Source organism: Halichoerus grypus, chromosome X (assembly GCF_964656455.1).
Source record: "Halichoerus grypus chromosome X, mHalGry1.hap1.1, whole genome shotgun sequence".
In the NCBI taxonomy this organism is placed as follows: Eukaryota; Metazoa; Chordata; class Mammalia; order Carnivora; family Phocidae; genus Halichoerus; species Halichoerus grypus.
The window spans coordinates 17,122,911-17,137,987 of NC_135727.1; the positions used below are offsets into that span (position 1 = coordinate 17,122,911).

Genomic DNA, 15,077 nt, shown 5'->3' on the forward strand with positions numbered 1-15,077 from the left:
AGCAGGCAGAGCAGGCAAGGGAGAAGCAGGCTCCTGGCTGAGCAGGGAGCCCCGATGCGGGACTTGATCCCAGGACCCTGGGATCATGACCTGAGACGAAGGCAGATGCTTAACCGACTGAGCCACCCAGGAGTCCCCAGATAATTCTTCTACATGAAACAAAGTATTAAAATAGAAACAAAGCATTTTCTGAGAGGTCAATAAACCTCACTGGTGTCTTTTATGTAAATTTCTCATTGTGCCTGTTTCTCACACTCTGGGAGGGGAGAGGAGTCCTTGGGAGGAAGCAAGAGTACCAGCACCAAGGAACGAGGTCATGGGGGTGGGGAGGAGTAGGGGGCGTTGCGGAAGCGGGCTGGGTGAAGCGGATTCCCAAGCATTATCTTCAGTGAAGGAATTAAGATAGGAAAGATCAAGCTTAGTTCCATTTAAAAGAGAAACTGCAGAAAACTAATATTGTAAAGACATTAAATTCTTTGAAAAGAATTTTAACTTCACTACGTTTGCTATTTTTAACCCATTCCTTCTGTAGTTACTAGAGATAAAGCGCTTAGAAAATCCTGAACAGGAGCTGTATGCTATGTTTATCAATGCCTCTTCCTAGTTCCTGCAATGACTGATCCTGAACATGAACTGAATGTAGGCTAGCAAGACAGAGAATAAAGCAGGGCCAGGAATGTATTATACACTCACTACGGGGTGGGCCATAAATTAAATTAGTTTGTAGTTGCCACATGAAAAGCAAAACCTAATCAGATAAATATCAGTAGCCATAAAATTAAAAGGGACAAATTGCTCAAGAAGAGCACAATCATTTCTGACAGGAAGATGAAAAATTTCTCCTGCTTTTCTTGGAGTAGGAGGGGGTGGAGATGGAGAAGAGATGTGGCCGCCCCAGATTCAACAGAGGTGCCAGGAAGAGAATTCCTAGTGGAAGAGTGGGGAACAGGCACGCCAACCCTGGAGTTCTTAGGAGATACAGTGAAGGGATAATCAGGGGGAAGGCACGGTCCCCAAGGTCAGAAGAGGGCCTTGGGTTTCTGCTCATCAGAAGTGGGATGGAGTGATTTTCTGAGAGTGCAGAGGAAAATATTGGAGCTTAATTAAGAAAATAATTGTGAGAGAACAGATTTTTACAAGGATTGGAAATGTGCATCTTTATCTGCATGTTAAATGGCACCCATGGTTCTTCAGTGCCCTGTACCACTGCAATTTTTTCTAAAACACTTTTACCTACAGTGAAATACATGAAAAGTAGTCCTGATTCTGAAAAAATTTAATTGTGATAAAATATACATAAAATTTGCCATCTTAACCATTTTAAGTGTACAGTTCAGTGGTGTTAAGTATATTCATGTTGCTGTGCAACCAATCTCCAGAACTCTTTTCATCTTGCAAAACCAAAACTCTATACCCATTAAACCCCTCTCATTCCACCCCCACCCCAGCCCCTGGCAACCACCATTCTACTTTCTGTCTCTGTGAACTCTAGGCTCCTGCAGCACCAATTTTAAGGACAGTCTAGTATGGGAAAGGACCCTTACACTTAGGATTTATGTTATCACTCAACAATACGTGTATTTTTTCAAAAATGATGTTTCTATCTTGTAACGTGATATATCAGGATTTTGTTACTTCTGCCGAAAGCATTCTAATTATCATGTCATTATCCCAGACAATTCAGCCTATTTATCCTGAAAGCAAGTATCAACCTGCGTAAGTCTTACAATAATAACGAAGCGATACTTCGAGCAAAATAAAAGCCTATGCATTATGCTGTTACAGCAAACCAAACCAATAAGTCTTGAAATTCCCATCATCAAGTCCGTGTGAATGACGTCAGTTCTGCCAAACACAACCGTTCTGTAAGATGGTTTGTTTGGAACGTGTATCATATTAAATTGAACCTTACGCAAATTAAGAGCCTAGAATTCCTAAGGAAAATTATGCATTTAAAAAACTGCCAGGTACATGTTTGCTCTCTATATGTACTATTGCTAATAAAACATCTAGTACTTATTGAGTGCTTAGTATGTGTCAGTGCTGTGCTGAGTGCTTTACGCTGATTTTTTTATATGCTATAAGCATTTTTTTCTTTATTTTTTTGAGAGAGAGAGAGAGAGAGAGAGCATGCATGAGCAGGGGGGAGGGGCAGAGGCAGAGGAAGAAGCAGACTCCCCGCCGAGCAGGGAGCCCGATGCGGGGCTCGATCCCAGGACCCTGGGATCATGACCTGAGCCGAAGGCAGATGCTTAACCGACTGAGCCACCCAGGCGCCCTGCATTTTTTTTCTTTAGACTGTGGTAAAATACACATAACATAAAATTTATCGTGTTAACCATGTTTAAATGCACCAGTGCAGTAGTGTCAAGTATAGTCACATTGTTGTGCTATGTGCTCTACGTTTTTCTCTTTTTCTCTTTCTTCCAGTTTTTCTGAGATATTTTACATCGATTAATGTACTCAACTTCCACAAACCTATGAGGCAGATACTGTCACATTCCCATCTTGCGGAAGAGGAAATTAAGGCGCAGAAAGGGTAACGTGCATACAAATAACCAAGCTAGTCTGTATGATGCCACTTACAGGCCCTCACTTCTCAGGCATTCTTCAACCCAATCCAATCTGGCTTCATCTCACCCCACCCCTCTCTCCATGGAACTTGCTTTCGAATACAAGAAATTCATTAATAATCTCCATTTTGGTAACTCAAAGGACACTTTCAGTTTTTATCATGTTTGACCACTTGACAGCATATAACTTAACACTTTTCCTTGTATTTTCATGGTACTACTAGTGATCTTTAAAGCTGTTTCCTATAGCCTCTTTTTTCCTTTTATACTCTCTCCATAGGTCACATCATTCATTCCCACAGCTTTAAATAAGGATCTACTGATGATGCCTAAATGTGTGTCTCTAGCCCAGATCTCTATCCTGAGCTTCAAACTAGTATAACTAATATCTCTACTGAGAGATCCCAGAGAACTTCAAACTGAACATGTCCAACAATAAACTTATCTTCCCCTCTAAATCCACTTTTTTGCCAAAGTTTCCCCTCTTCTGTGGCCCCACCAGACCCATCACTTGCCCAAGTGAGAGGCCTAGTAGTCATCTTTGCCACAAGCATTGACCGCCTTCCATCAAATCTCTCAGCAATTGATTCTACCTTTCAAATATCTCATGAATCTCACTCTTCTCCACGTCCACGGCCATCACAGTAGCCAAGGTCACTGCACTTGCCTCCTGTGTGATCATCCTGCATCTCCTTTTGCCCACTTCCAATCTACTTACCACGCTGCAGCCAGGGTAATCTTTTAAAGATTCAAATCTGGTCATGTCAATCACAGACTCAGAATTCTTCAATGGCTTCACACTGACCTCAGGAGGACAAAGTGAAAAATCTTTAACATGACTTGGAAGGCCCTACGAGATCTTGTACTAATCCACATCTCCGATCTCATTTCTCACCACTTCATCTTTACGTCCACACTGGCTACAATGCACTTCTTTCAAATTCTCTACACACTCTATTCTCGACGCACCACATTCCCTTTCGTTTCCAGGCCTTCACACAAGCCATTTTTTTACCTGGAATCTTGTCTGCCCCTATGATCCATATCCCAAGCTGGCTAACTCCTACACATCAGTAAGAGCTCAACTAAAGGAGGTCATTTCCTACCTCAGCCCCTCATACTAGGTTAGATCTCTCTGGCAACTAGATCAGGGCTTAATACATAGGAGATTCCTAAAAAAATTTGTAGACTTGGCTGAGCAGAAAAGAAGAACGACTAGGTATGGAGGTCTTCGACATACAAGCAAGTGCTCAATAAATACCATTAAATGAATGAGTAAATGAGTGAGTGAATGGAAGAAGGAAGATTTGTTTAATAAACAATTCTATTTTTTCCCCAGTATAATATTGCATTTGTGGAAATAATATTGGATATCGTTCTACAAAGAAGAAAATATCCAGTTTCTTTTTAAAATAATTTTTAAAAAGATTTATTTTTTTAGAGAGAGTGTGCATGCATATGGGGGAGGGGCAGAGGGAGAGGGAGAAAAAGCCTCAAGCAGACTCCATGCTGAGCGCAGATCCTAGCGTGGGGCTTGATCCCACGACCCATATGATCACAACGTGAGCTGAAACTGAGTTGGACGCTTAACTGACTACACCACCTAGGCACCCTGGAAAATATCCAGTTTCAAGATTAGGAGGCAATATTTTAAAATGGGTTCCAAGCTGTAACATTTCACTAAAAAATCATGTAAGAGAAATCTATGAACAATTATATGTCAACAAATTAGATAATCTAGAAGAAATGGACAAATTCCTAAAAAACACACAAATTACCAAACTGACTCAAGAGAAAAGAGAAAATCTCAACAGATCTGTAAACAAGTACAGAGATACAATCTGTTTCAAAACCCTCCCAACAAAGAAGTGTAGGACCGGATATGGCTTCACTGGTGAATTTTACCAAACATTTAAAGAAGAATCAATACCAGTCCTACTCAAACTCTTCCAAAAATAGAAGAAGAGGAACATTTCCTAACACATTCTATGAGATCAGCATTACCCTGATACCAAAGCCAGCAAAGAGACTATAAGAAAACTACAGACAAACGTCCCTTATGAATACAGATGGAAGAATTCTCAACAAAATAATAGCAAGCCAAATCTAACAGTACATTAAGAGGATTATACAACAGAACCAAGTGGGATTTATCTCAGGAATGCAAAGGTGGTTCAATATAAGAAAATCAATGTAATGCATCATATTAGAACAGAGGGGGAAAAAAACACATGATCATCTCAATAGATGCAGAAAGCATTTGAAACAATTCAACATGCTTTCATGATAAAAATACTCAGCAAGTAGGAACAGAAAGGAATTTCCCTAACACAATAAAGGGCATTTACCAAAACCTATACCTAATATCATATTCAATGATGAAAGACTGCAAGCTTTCCACCTAGGGAACAAGAGAAGGATGTGTGCTTTTTTTTTTTTTTTTTTTTTTGAGAGGGAGGATGGGGGAGGGGCAGAGAGAGAATCTCAAGCAGGCTCCACGCCCAGCACGGAGCTGACATGGGGCTGGATCTCATGACCCTGAGATCATGACCTGAGCCAAAATCAAGAATTGGATGCTCAACAGACTGAGCCACCCAGGCGCCCTAGGATGTATGCTTTCTGAAAGAAAAGAGAGGTGGTAGCTGAACAACACTGTAAATGCACTAAATGCCCCTGAATTGTATACTTTAAAATAGTTAACTGTATCTTATATGAATTTCACATCAATAAAAAGATTCATATAGTGAATCATTTGTTCGTTTTGGTTTACTGATCTACAAGCATATTTCCTATGTTTACAGGATAATTAGTAGATAAGAGTTATAATTTAGAGATTACATTATAACACCATGAAAAACAAACCTTATTTTCAATTCAAGATAAATGAGAGATAAAAGTTGAAGTAAAAGCCTAAAAACTACTCTTAGGAGAGCTTGCAAATTTTCCTCTCAAAATTAGAATGTTCTTTTAAAAATTGGAAGCCAGATGGTCTTATACATGAAAACAAATCTCAATGTTAAATCCAGATGGGATTTAAAAGTTAATTCTGCTGCAGCTGCAGCCAAGCAATCAAAACTGTAGTCAACGTATTTATTTTTCCTTCAGTGATGTTTAGAGCACTGTTTCTCAAATTGGGAACTTGCTGGAAATGCAGATTCTCAGGCCCTGCCCCATACCCCCAGAATCAGAAACTCTGGGGTTGAGGGCCAGTAGTCTGTTTTATTTTTTATTTATTTTTTTCCCCCAAAGATTTTATTTATTTATTTGACAGAGAGAGCGAGAGAGCACAAGCAGGGGGAACAGTAGAGGGAGAGGGAGAAGCAGGCTCCATGCCAAGCAGGGAGCCCGATGTGGGGCTCGATCCCAGGACCCTGAGATCATGACCCGAGCCGAAGGCAGACACCTAACCATCTGAGCCACCCAGGCACCCCCAGCAGTCTGTTTTAACAAGCCTTCCAGGTGCACACTCAAGTTTGAGGACCACTAGTTAAGACCAATAGCACAAGTCTTGGCCAGTGAGGCTGCTACAAGCATTTTCTTACCAGACAATGTTGTACCATAAACGTTGTGTTATTTCTTGGAGTTGTTAACGTGTCAGCTTGGAACACCTGTGAGTTATCACTATGAAGAAAAAGAAAACATTTGAAATCCGTTACAAAAAATTTTTTTAAAGAAATAAGGTTTCAAATACTTAAACAGCAATGCCATTAATGTAAATAGGTTCTTTGTGGAGACAGCTGTGCAGATGGAGAAATTAGAACATGCGCGTGCACACACACACACACACACACGCACACAAAGCCTTAGTTGGCTGAGCCTAAACAAATCTCCATGTAAGGGAAGGAATTCTCAAGCATGCCACTAATCATGCTACCAAGAATAAGAATAATTTATCGTGACCCTGGAAATGCATCATTTTCTGTGTAAACCTGTAACTGATTTAAATTTATGATTGCAGCTACCATGTGCAGTCCCAATTCCCTCTCAACTCTGAAGTTTTCACATGAACAAGAGGGATAATCAATAGCAGGAGTTAACAGAATGGAGATTTTCACAGATGTGTTTTGTTTGACCTACTCGGGATCAAAACGTTTTTAAGTTAGTTACACACACTTGAAATGCTGAGAGGTTTCACATAAATAATCCAGATTCCGGATTTCTAGCTTCTGTTGAAAATCTGCAAGCTGGGTCCACACTGGGCCACATTCCCACATGGCAACAAGAGACTGGAGCTAAGCAGCTGTTCCCTGCTTACGCAGGGGCTTGTCTTCCTCAGCTTCCTTGGTGCCTCGGCCCTATTTGAGCTTGGGACCCTGAACAAGTCTTTTCTTTTTCATGTCTTCTTTTTGTTTTAACTTTTTTATTTTGAAGGAGTTTAAGACTCACAAGACATTGCAAAAATACAGAGGGTTCCCATGTACCTTATACCCAGGTTTCCCCGATGACGTAAGAAGTCAACGTTAGCACTTCCTTTTTTTTTTTTTGCCACATCCAATCAGGTGCTAGGTCTCTCTTATAGCCATCTTATTCTTTTCAGACTCCTGGCCAAAAACCAATTCAAAGCCTTTGTACTTTCCTACGTACTCTGCAATAGTCTAATTTGTCCCTTCATCTTGCTTTTGTCCCTACGGCAGTCTACCTGCTCACAACTTTCAGTAACTCTTCATCGTGAGCTGAATTCAGTTACATTCTTTACAATGACATTCAAAGCTCGCCACCATTTAGCTCTAGCCTTTTGGATTTCATGGACTAGTAAAATTTCAAAACAAAATCTTGGCACAAACATACAGTTGCTAACCATCTTTCTTTTGCCAAGTAAAAAAATCCCACCATCTACCAACACCATCATTTCATTTATAAAAGGGCATTTTGGTATTAAAAAAATTAAAACAACCTCAGGATAAAGTACAGTCCTGCCCAGGAAAAGACATTTGGCCAACTATATCACAACGTATTTAAGTACTCTGCACTTAACTTTTTTAAAAACATGGGTTAGTGAAAAAGTCACCTAGGATCAGCACTGGTCAGCAGATGAGTATCTGGGAGCCAGTGATCCAGGCAGAGTTGACAAGCTCTCTGGAATACACCTATGTTTTTCTGTCTCCAAGCTTATTCCATATACTTGGAATGCTGTCCCAGCTCTCTGGGTCCCCTCTTCCCGTCTGCTTCCTATCAATCCATCAGGACCCATCTCATATGCCTCCTCTCCAAGAACATTTTCCTTATCCCTCACCAATCCTGCTGTCATTTCTCACTCCATTCTTCGAATCTCCCTAGCACTTTCTTTCCCTCCCTATGCATAGATCTTACTCCATCATATATTTAAATCCTTTGATTATATATTTGCCCTACTAAATTAAAAGCTTATTGGGTCGAGATACATCTTTGCAGCATGGTAATGTGTATATAACAGGCAGTAATTCAATATTTTATGAGAGGATGGGTGTATACATGGGTCTAAGTTTTACTTCATTTTCCAGGAATTTTCCCCTACAAGAATAGGAATGGATTCTAGCAATCATTATAAGAAAGTTGGAGGGTCACTAATGAGTTACATATTTCCACTTTTTTGTACGTGGGGGGTAATTCTTAAGGCTGGCAATTATATTCTCGCCTAAATTTTTGTCTGTCAATTTAATGACTATAAATGAAAAAAATCATTGAGGAAGCATATATTTCAATTGGTAGGAATCATTCAACATGAATTCATAAAATCCTAGGTGATATCTACAACTGAGTTAAGTGCTACAACTTAGAAAAAGTGATAACTAGATACATGTTCAATGCTCCACATCAAATGATCAATAAGCATAAATATGCTTATTTATGTCTAAATATCTAAACTGCAATATGTTTATGCCAGTTATATTCTCAAAGCAATCATTCTCTATGGCCACTATTCTCTTTCCAGGTTTGTAAGAATTTAATAAAACAGATGGTTGGCAAACTTCTGCAAAGGGCCAGACAGTAAATATTTTGGGCTTTGTGGGACATCCAATCTCTGTGGCAACTACTCAGCTTGGTTACTATAGTGGGAAAGTGGCCGTGGACAATAAGTAAGCAAATGGGCATGGCTATCTTCCAATAAAACTTTATTTACAAAAATCAAGTGGCAGGCTGGATTTGGCCTACAGGCAGTAGTTTGACTTTCAAACAGTTTAAATGCAGGATCAGGCTAGAGGTATTTACAGGGGGAAGGCAATGGCAGAAATCCCAGAACTTACTCTCTAATTCTCATTAGGGCCAGAGAAGTGAAAGAAAAAAAAACCTACTACCTTTAAACAAAGTTATTGACACCAATAGTGAAGTCAAGTAGAGGGCTAAAGAGGATAAAGAACCAAGAGGTTCAAAACTTTTGACATTGGTATTTTTATTAATACAAGATGTACACAAAACAGTGCAGGAACTCTAAAAACATTAATACTTGTATTAAGGAGTTTATATTTAAGGAACAAATTTCTGCAAATGCTGGTGCAAGAGAGATTGTGTTTATATACAGGAAGCATCAAGCAAAATTAGAAAATTACTTGAAAGAAGTGCAACAATTATTTAGTGAGCGGTGAAAGAGGCAAGGCAACAAGTATTAGAGGCTCAATTAAGTGAAAGTGAGGGAAGTGAGCAGTGTACATATGCAACTGAAAAGAATGGAGGTGAACATGAATTCAACAGAGGCCTTGTGTAACTCTACTCTAAATTGTTCTCACTTCCCTGGCCACATCCTAAACTGGCCACAACGGCACAAAATCTGCCCTCAGGAGATCATTTGGCCAAGTTCCCTGACCTCAGGCATGTCATGTATCATCTTCATGCTACCTTTTTTTGATAGACAAGAGTCCCTGGACTTGGTCCACCTTGCAGTTTCTTTATCTTTAACTCCTATTAGGTAAATATGCAGTTGCCTCTTACCTTTCTGTACCAATTTCACTTCATCCATCAGGAGCTTAAGCTACAGAATCTGACACTGTAACTATACTCTAATATGATAAAAAATAAAAAATTTAAGTCCTGCAGAACAAAACAAAGCATGAAGGGATAACTGCCATCACTCTCCTTGCTTCTAAGACTGTTTGCAACTTGTTTTTTTTACGTTTCATAAAGGCTTCCAATAAAACCAACATTCTCCCCAAGTCTTTTCTTCTAGCAGAGCGGGTTCATAACAATTCATGTTCTCATACAACAGGATTAGAGTCAATCCTGAATTTGTAGAAGTTCTTGTTTTCAGCCCAACATGCACAGCTGCTGCCCCTTTATTTCTCTGCCTATTAGAAAAGATCACGTATTTTTTTTTGTTAAATCTTAGTTAGCTTTTCCTTTTGTATACTATATTCTTCCTTATCTCAAATGACCAGAAAGCTGAATTTGGTTAAATAAACTTTGAAGCTGAGGGGCACTGGCTGGGCAGTCGGCTAAGCGTCTGACTCTTGGTTTCCGCTCAGGTCGTGGGATCAAGCTCCGAGTCGGGCTCCATGCTCAGCACGGAATCTGCTGGAGTTTCTCTCTCCCTCTTCCTCTGCTCCTCCCCCCGACACTTGCACTCTCTCAAAAATAAACAAATCTTTTTTTAAAAAAAAAAAAGCTTAGAAGTTGATTAGTAGTGGACAAATCACTAGCTTAGGAATCAGGAGACACAGCCAGGACATACTGGCTCTATTACTATGTCATTTTAGAGACTTATGGGCCTCAGTTTCCTCATATGTTAAATAAGGAGGGTAGATCTGGTCTCTGAGTTCACTTCTAACAGTTGTGATTTATAACTATCAATTAGAATGATGCTAGGAAAAGGGAGGAGCAAAATTACTAACACAGGGAGTGAATGCATTTTTCAAACATTTTCACAATACTGATAAAACTTTATGACACTGGATGTGAGATCCAAGATCTTACTTTCAAATTCTATTTTAAGAAATTATAAGCATGTGTCATGCCAGACTTTTGGATATGTGCAGGAAATAGTGAACCATCAGTTAGGACAGTGTTTTTAAATCTTATGCTTTTCATTATCAGCCCTCTAAGGAACTGTTTTTGACATTTCCCCCCCACCAATTACTCCCTCTTGAAAATTCTCACGTAATTGTTGTATTTATAGCTGTGGCTTATACATAAAAAGAGCAAGATTTTTTTCACACACCCCCAAGAACCAAGTTTGGGGCAGTACTGGCCATTGAGAATGCAAAATTTAGGAGATCAAGTTTCTGTGGTACCTAACAAACTTTTTGTTCAAATAAAAACTAGGTGTAAAAAAGGCCCAAGGTTTTTCGCTTGGCAACCACTTCCATTTGCTAGAGGTGAAGGTCAGAGGTGACAAAGCAGCTGAGAGAATGACAGAAAATTACAGTCATCACAGAAGATCTGGAGATGAGGGTGGGGAATGCTCAGTTTCTTCAAAGGAGTGGGTAAGAGGTGGGGTGAAGTTAAAAAAAAAGTCGTGCTCCACACCAATAGGTTGCTGCTTTTGGGTCCTGGTGGACTGTCAGAAGAGGACGTCCAGGTTCACATGTGTGTCAACCTCAGGGGAGGTGTTCGCTCTCCCTCCGGCCTGCCCATCCCACTCCCCCCAAGGCTGAGGGTGAGATCTCCCGACAGCAGGAACAAGGGAGACACCTGTAGAACCTCGATGGAGAGAGTCATGGGAATGCTATCGAAGTCACTTTCCCCACCTCCTGCCACCCACCCCCTGCTTGCTCACCCAAGCCCATTGATCAAAGGGGCGCTGTTGGATCTTCTCAGCATGTCATCTGTGGTAGTTGAACTCGGCAGCAGCTCCGAGTCTAGTCCCATTTTCTCTTGTGCCATGTCCACGTCGAGGAAGAAACCACTGCTTGGTTCCAAGTTCTCAAGGTTTTCTGGCTCCCATTCACATAAGGACAAGTCACCTGGGTGAGGAGATGCAGGCAGAGAGGAAAAGCGGGAAAAGAGAAGAAAGGAGGAACCTCTTAGACGAGTGAGGTGCTCACCTTTGCAGCCCTACCATCCCTAATACCAGTGGGCACAAAGTCGGGCAGGACTGGCTCCGAACCTCCTATCCCCCAACCTCGGGGTCCCTAACGCTGAGATCTTCCACCTCCAAGTCTATAATGAAAATGAGGAATTTATCTTAGTCACCCCGTGAATCGTTCTTAATTTCTCTCAGCAAAAGAAACCCCAGGTAAGCCTTTCCGGCCAAAACAAAAACTACAACCTGTCGCCTTCGCGAATCCGTCGGGTGCCGCCCCTCTGCACCTGCGCCCGGTGCCCTGCCCGCTGACGCATGCTTATTACGCAAGCAATGAGAGTCAATGAGGGCGTCTTTGTCAGCCTTGCCTGGGGCGCACGCGCAGTCTTAGGAGCCGACTTTTTACTCCAAGCCCGGTCCTCTCTTTATTCCTCGTGGAGATTCACCGTGGTTGTTCCTCTGCTTCTATGTGAACCCAGGGATCGTTTTTCACTGACCGTTATTTAGGAAAGAAAGGGTGGGGAGGAGTAAGCTGTATGGGAGCGCCGTCCTTTCTGCGCTATGTCTAATACTCAATTTTCTCTGGTTTGATTAGCCCATTATCCCCGTATAACTGAGGCCAATAAGCTTGTTAACTCCCATGACGAATTTTTCCATCCTGTTATAGCCAACACTACACAATTGTAATTTAAAAAACGCTATATGTCAAAAAAAAAAAAAAAAAAAGCTATACCTCGGGGGCGGGGGGGAGCGGAAACCAACCCAAGACCTGCCACCTGCCGCTAAAGTGGCCTTGTAGGGCGCTAACTCAGTTGAACCAATTGTGCGGACGAATCATTGTTTTCCATGTGATCTCATTGTTTGTTTTTTAACCATAATCGTAAGTGTATTTTTACACTAAATAAAATTTAGCCTCTCAAAGCTATTCATCTAAGAAAATGATTTGAGTTAGAGAAGCTTATTTACTTAAAACAAATCTCAGAATTTAGTATCCATCCAGATCAGGGTTTCCATTTAATAATGCTGTCATGGCTCAAACATTATAAGAATTGCTCTTTTAGAATTTTTCACCACCAGTTAATGAGCCACATTGAGTACTGAAATCTTAACTCCACACTAACAATTTTGTAAAACCATACCTTTTAAAAAGGAACCATATAGAGGACTGGCAGAGAAGGCAAGTGAAACTACTGAAATTAGAGTTATTAATTAAAATAATCATTACGTGGTATAACACTTTACAGTTTAAAAAAATGTCTTCACATATTTATCTCAATTGGTTCAGTCATGAACCCTGCTCAGCTAATCAGTGGTGAACTTAAAATAATGGGATTATCTTGAAAGAGTTCATGACAAGTTATGACACAAATGATCATAATCATTCTTCATTCATTCTGAGAATAGAATAAGAAAAGCTTAATTATATTAGGCAGAATTGGGTTATCTAAATCCCAGACATGAGGACGATTTGGAGTCTCCTTTCCTAATGTAAGACAGGTTAACAATAGCTACCATTTTTCATGCACTTAATTATATGCCAGGCACTGTCCTAAGCACTTTAAATATGTGATTGCATTTAATACTTACAGTAACTCTGTGAGGTAGGCACCATCACAATGCCCATTTTTCAAAGGAGGAAGCTGAAGCCCAGAGGGGTTACTCAAATTATAACTGCTAAGTGGCAAAGCCAAGATTCCTCTGCCCTCTTATTTAAGTGAAAAGACAGATGAGGGGCCTCTGGATATTTCTCTGGATACTATTTCTATACTCATAAGCACTTTGATAAATATTTATTAAATTATTTTATGAATAAATGCAAGTTTAAATAACCTGTCATTCACAGCTATTTTGTAAGGTACGCAAGTCACTTCTATTTTACAGTTGTTAAAATTCCAGGGAGATTAATGGCACATAATTAGGTAGCAGTAGAATCTGAGCTGATACCAAGATCTCCTGAAGGCCACTGTTAAAGTTCCCAGGGTACCTGGAAGGTTTACAAAAGATGGCAGTTAAAGCTGAGTAAAGACAGGGTGAATGTAGAAGGCAGTGGTTAAATACAGAACAGGGGTCAAAGCCAAACTGAATAGCAGAAAAATGGTGGGTACACCAGAAAGTAAGTAGATCTTCCCTCCATTCTACTGCTCATTTTACTTTTCAAAGAGTTTGTTAATATTTGTGGCAAGTAATAAGATTTAAAGGATATATTTTGAATGAATAGACAATCTTATCATGCCTAAGCATCACAGATCCTAATTTTTTAAAAACTAAGTACAAGAACACTAAGAAAATAGATAATAAAATGACAAGGAAATAGCAACTGAGAGACTTTCAAGAAAAGGGGTAGTAATATGAAACGACTACATGCTTGAGACGGCAGGAAGTTTTCAGCTATTATCAAAGAGGAGGAATTCTCTAAAGTGTAGCTGAATGCCAGGAACCCATAGTACATAAGCAAGTTAGAATGTCAAAAGGAACAAGTACTGGAAAAACAATTCTATATACTACAGTGGCAAACACAACATTTAAAGAAATTATTTTTACATTTTCCCCTTTCTCTTCATGCATTATTATACCAACCTAGCTGTGTGTCATGATCATCTCCTGCTGTTCCATAGCAATATGCCGTGATCTTAGATTGCTGGTTTGCTTAGATCTATACCTTGCCACTTACGCTACTCCTGTTTTTGCTTTGTCCCGGTCTGCTGCCATTTGAACCAGGCCTCTTACTTATAACAGGTGTCCCACAAATATGTCATAATCAGTTGTTAATTTATCAGTCGTCATGGCAACTTTTAAGCAACTGGTTAACTTTTAATTATCACAAGAGCAAGTCAAAGACAAGTTGAACTCAAGCCCACAAACCACAAATACCCCAAACCTCCCAAAAGATTTACATGAAGGGTAAAAGAAACTAGATAGGCAAGAATGATATGAATAGAATCTGGAAATAATGGCCAAAGTAGCATCCATCTTCTCACATGCCCTTGAGTTTCTCCTAATTGTTAAGCTCCTGAAAGTTAGGGATTCTTTTTTTTTTTTTTTTTAAGATTTTATTTATTTATTTGAGAGAGAGCACGCGCAGGAGAACATGAGCAAGGAAGAGGGGCAGAGGGAGAGGGAGAAGCGGACTCCCCGATGAGCAGGGAACCCGATGCGATGCCAGGCTCGATTCCAGGACCCCGGGATCAGGACCTGAGCCAAAGGCAGCGGCTTAACCAACTGAGCCACCCAGGCACCCCTGAAAGTTAGGGATTCTACTAAATTTTTTTAAAAGATTTTTATTTATTTATTTGACAGAGAGAGACACAGTGAGAGAAGGAACACAAGCAGGGAGAGTGGGAGAGGGAGAAGCAGGCTCCCCGCCGAGCAGGGAGCCCGATGCGGGGCTCAATCCCAGGACCCTGGGATCATGACCTGAGCTGAAGGCAGACGCTTAACGACTGAGCCACCCAGGCGCCCCAGGGATTCTACTAAATTGTTTGACTCCTCAGAGTTAGGGACTCTGCATGTGGTCAACAGATGATTATTTACTAGCTATTGTGAACGATAGAATGTACTATATTTTTTTGAGC

General features: G+C 40.4%; 1 protein-coding gene across 6 annotated transcripts in view; it reads right to left on the reverse strand.

Annotated features, from left to right (window-relative positions):
• LOC118544478 (P2R1A-PPP2R2A-interacting phosphatase regulator 1) overlaps nucleotides 1–11,824 on the reverse strand; it is a 60,996-nt gene extending 49,172 nt beyond the window's left edge. For all 6 annotated transcript variants that reach the window (XR_013444469.1, XR_013444470.1, XR_013444471.1 and 3 more), the window contains exons 1-3: nucleotides 11,752–11,824; nucleotides 11,260–11,446; nucleotides 6,116–6,194 (exon numbers count right to left, since the gene is read on the reverse strand). Coding sequence is in view for 3 of the 6 variants with exons in the window: in XM_078063867.1 (XP_077919993.1) it covers nucleotides 6,116–6,194; nucleotides 11,260–11,366 (186 nt within the window). In the remaining 3 variants the exon portion in view is untranslated. The remainder of the gene's footprint in view (nucleotides 1–6,115; nucleotides 6,195–11,259; nucleotides 11,447–11,751) is intronic.
• Between the last annotated feature and the right edge of the window lie 3,253 nt (nucleotides 11,825–15,077).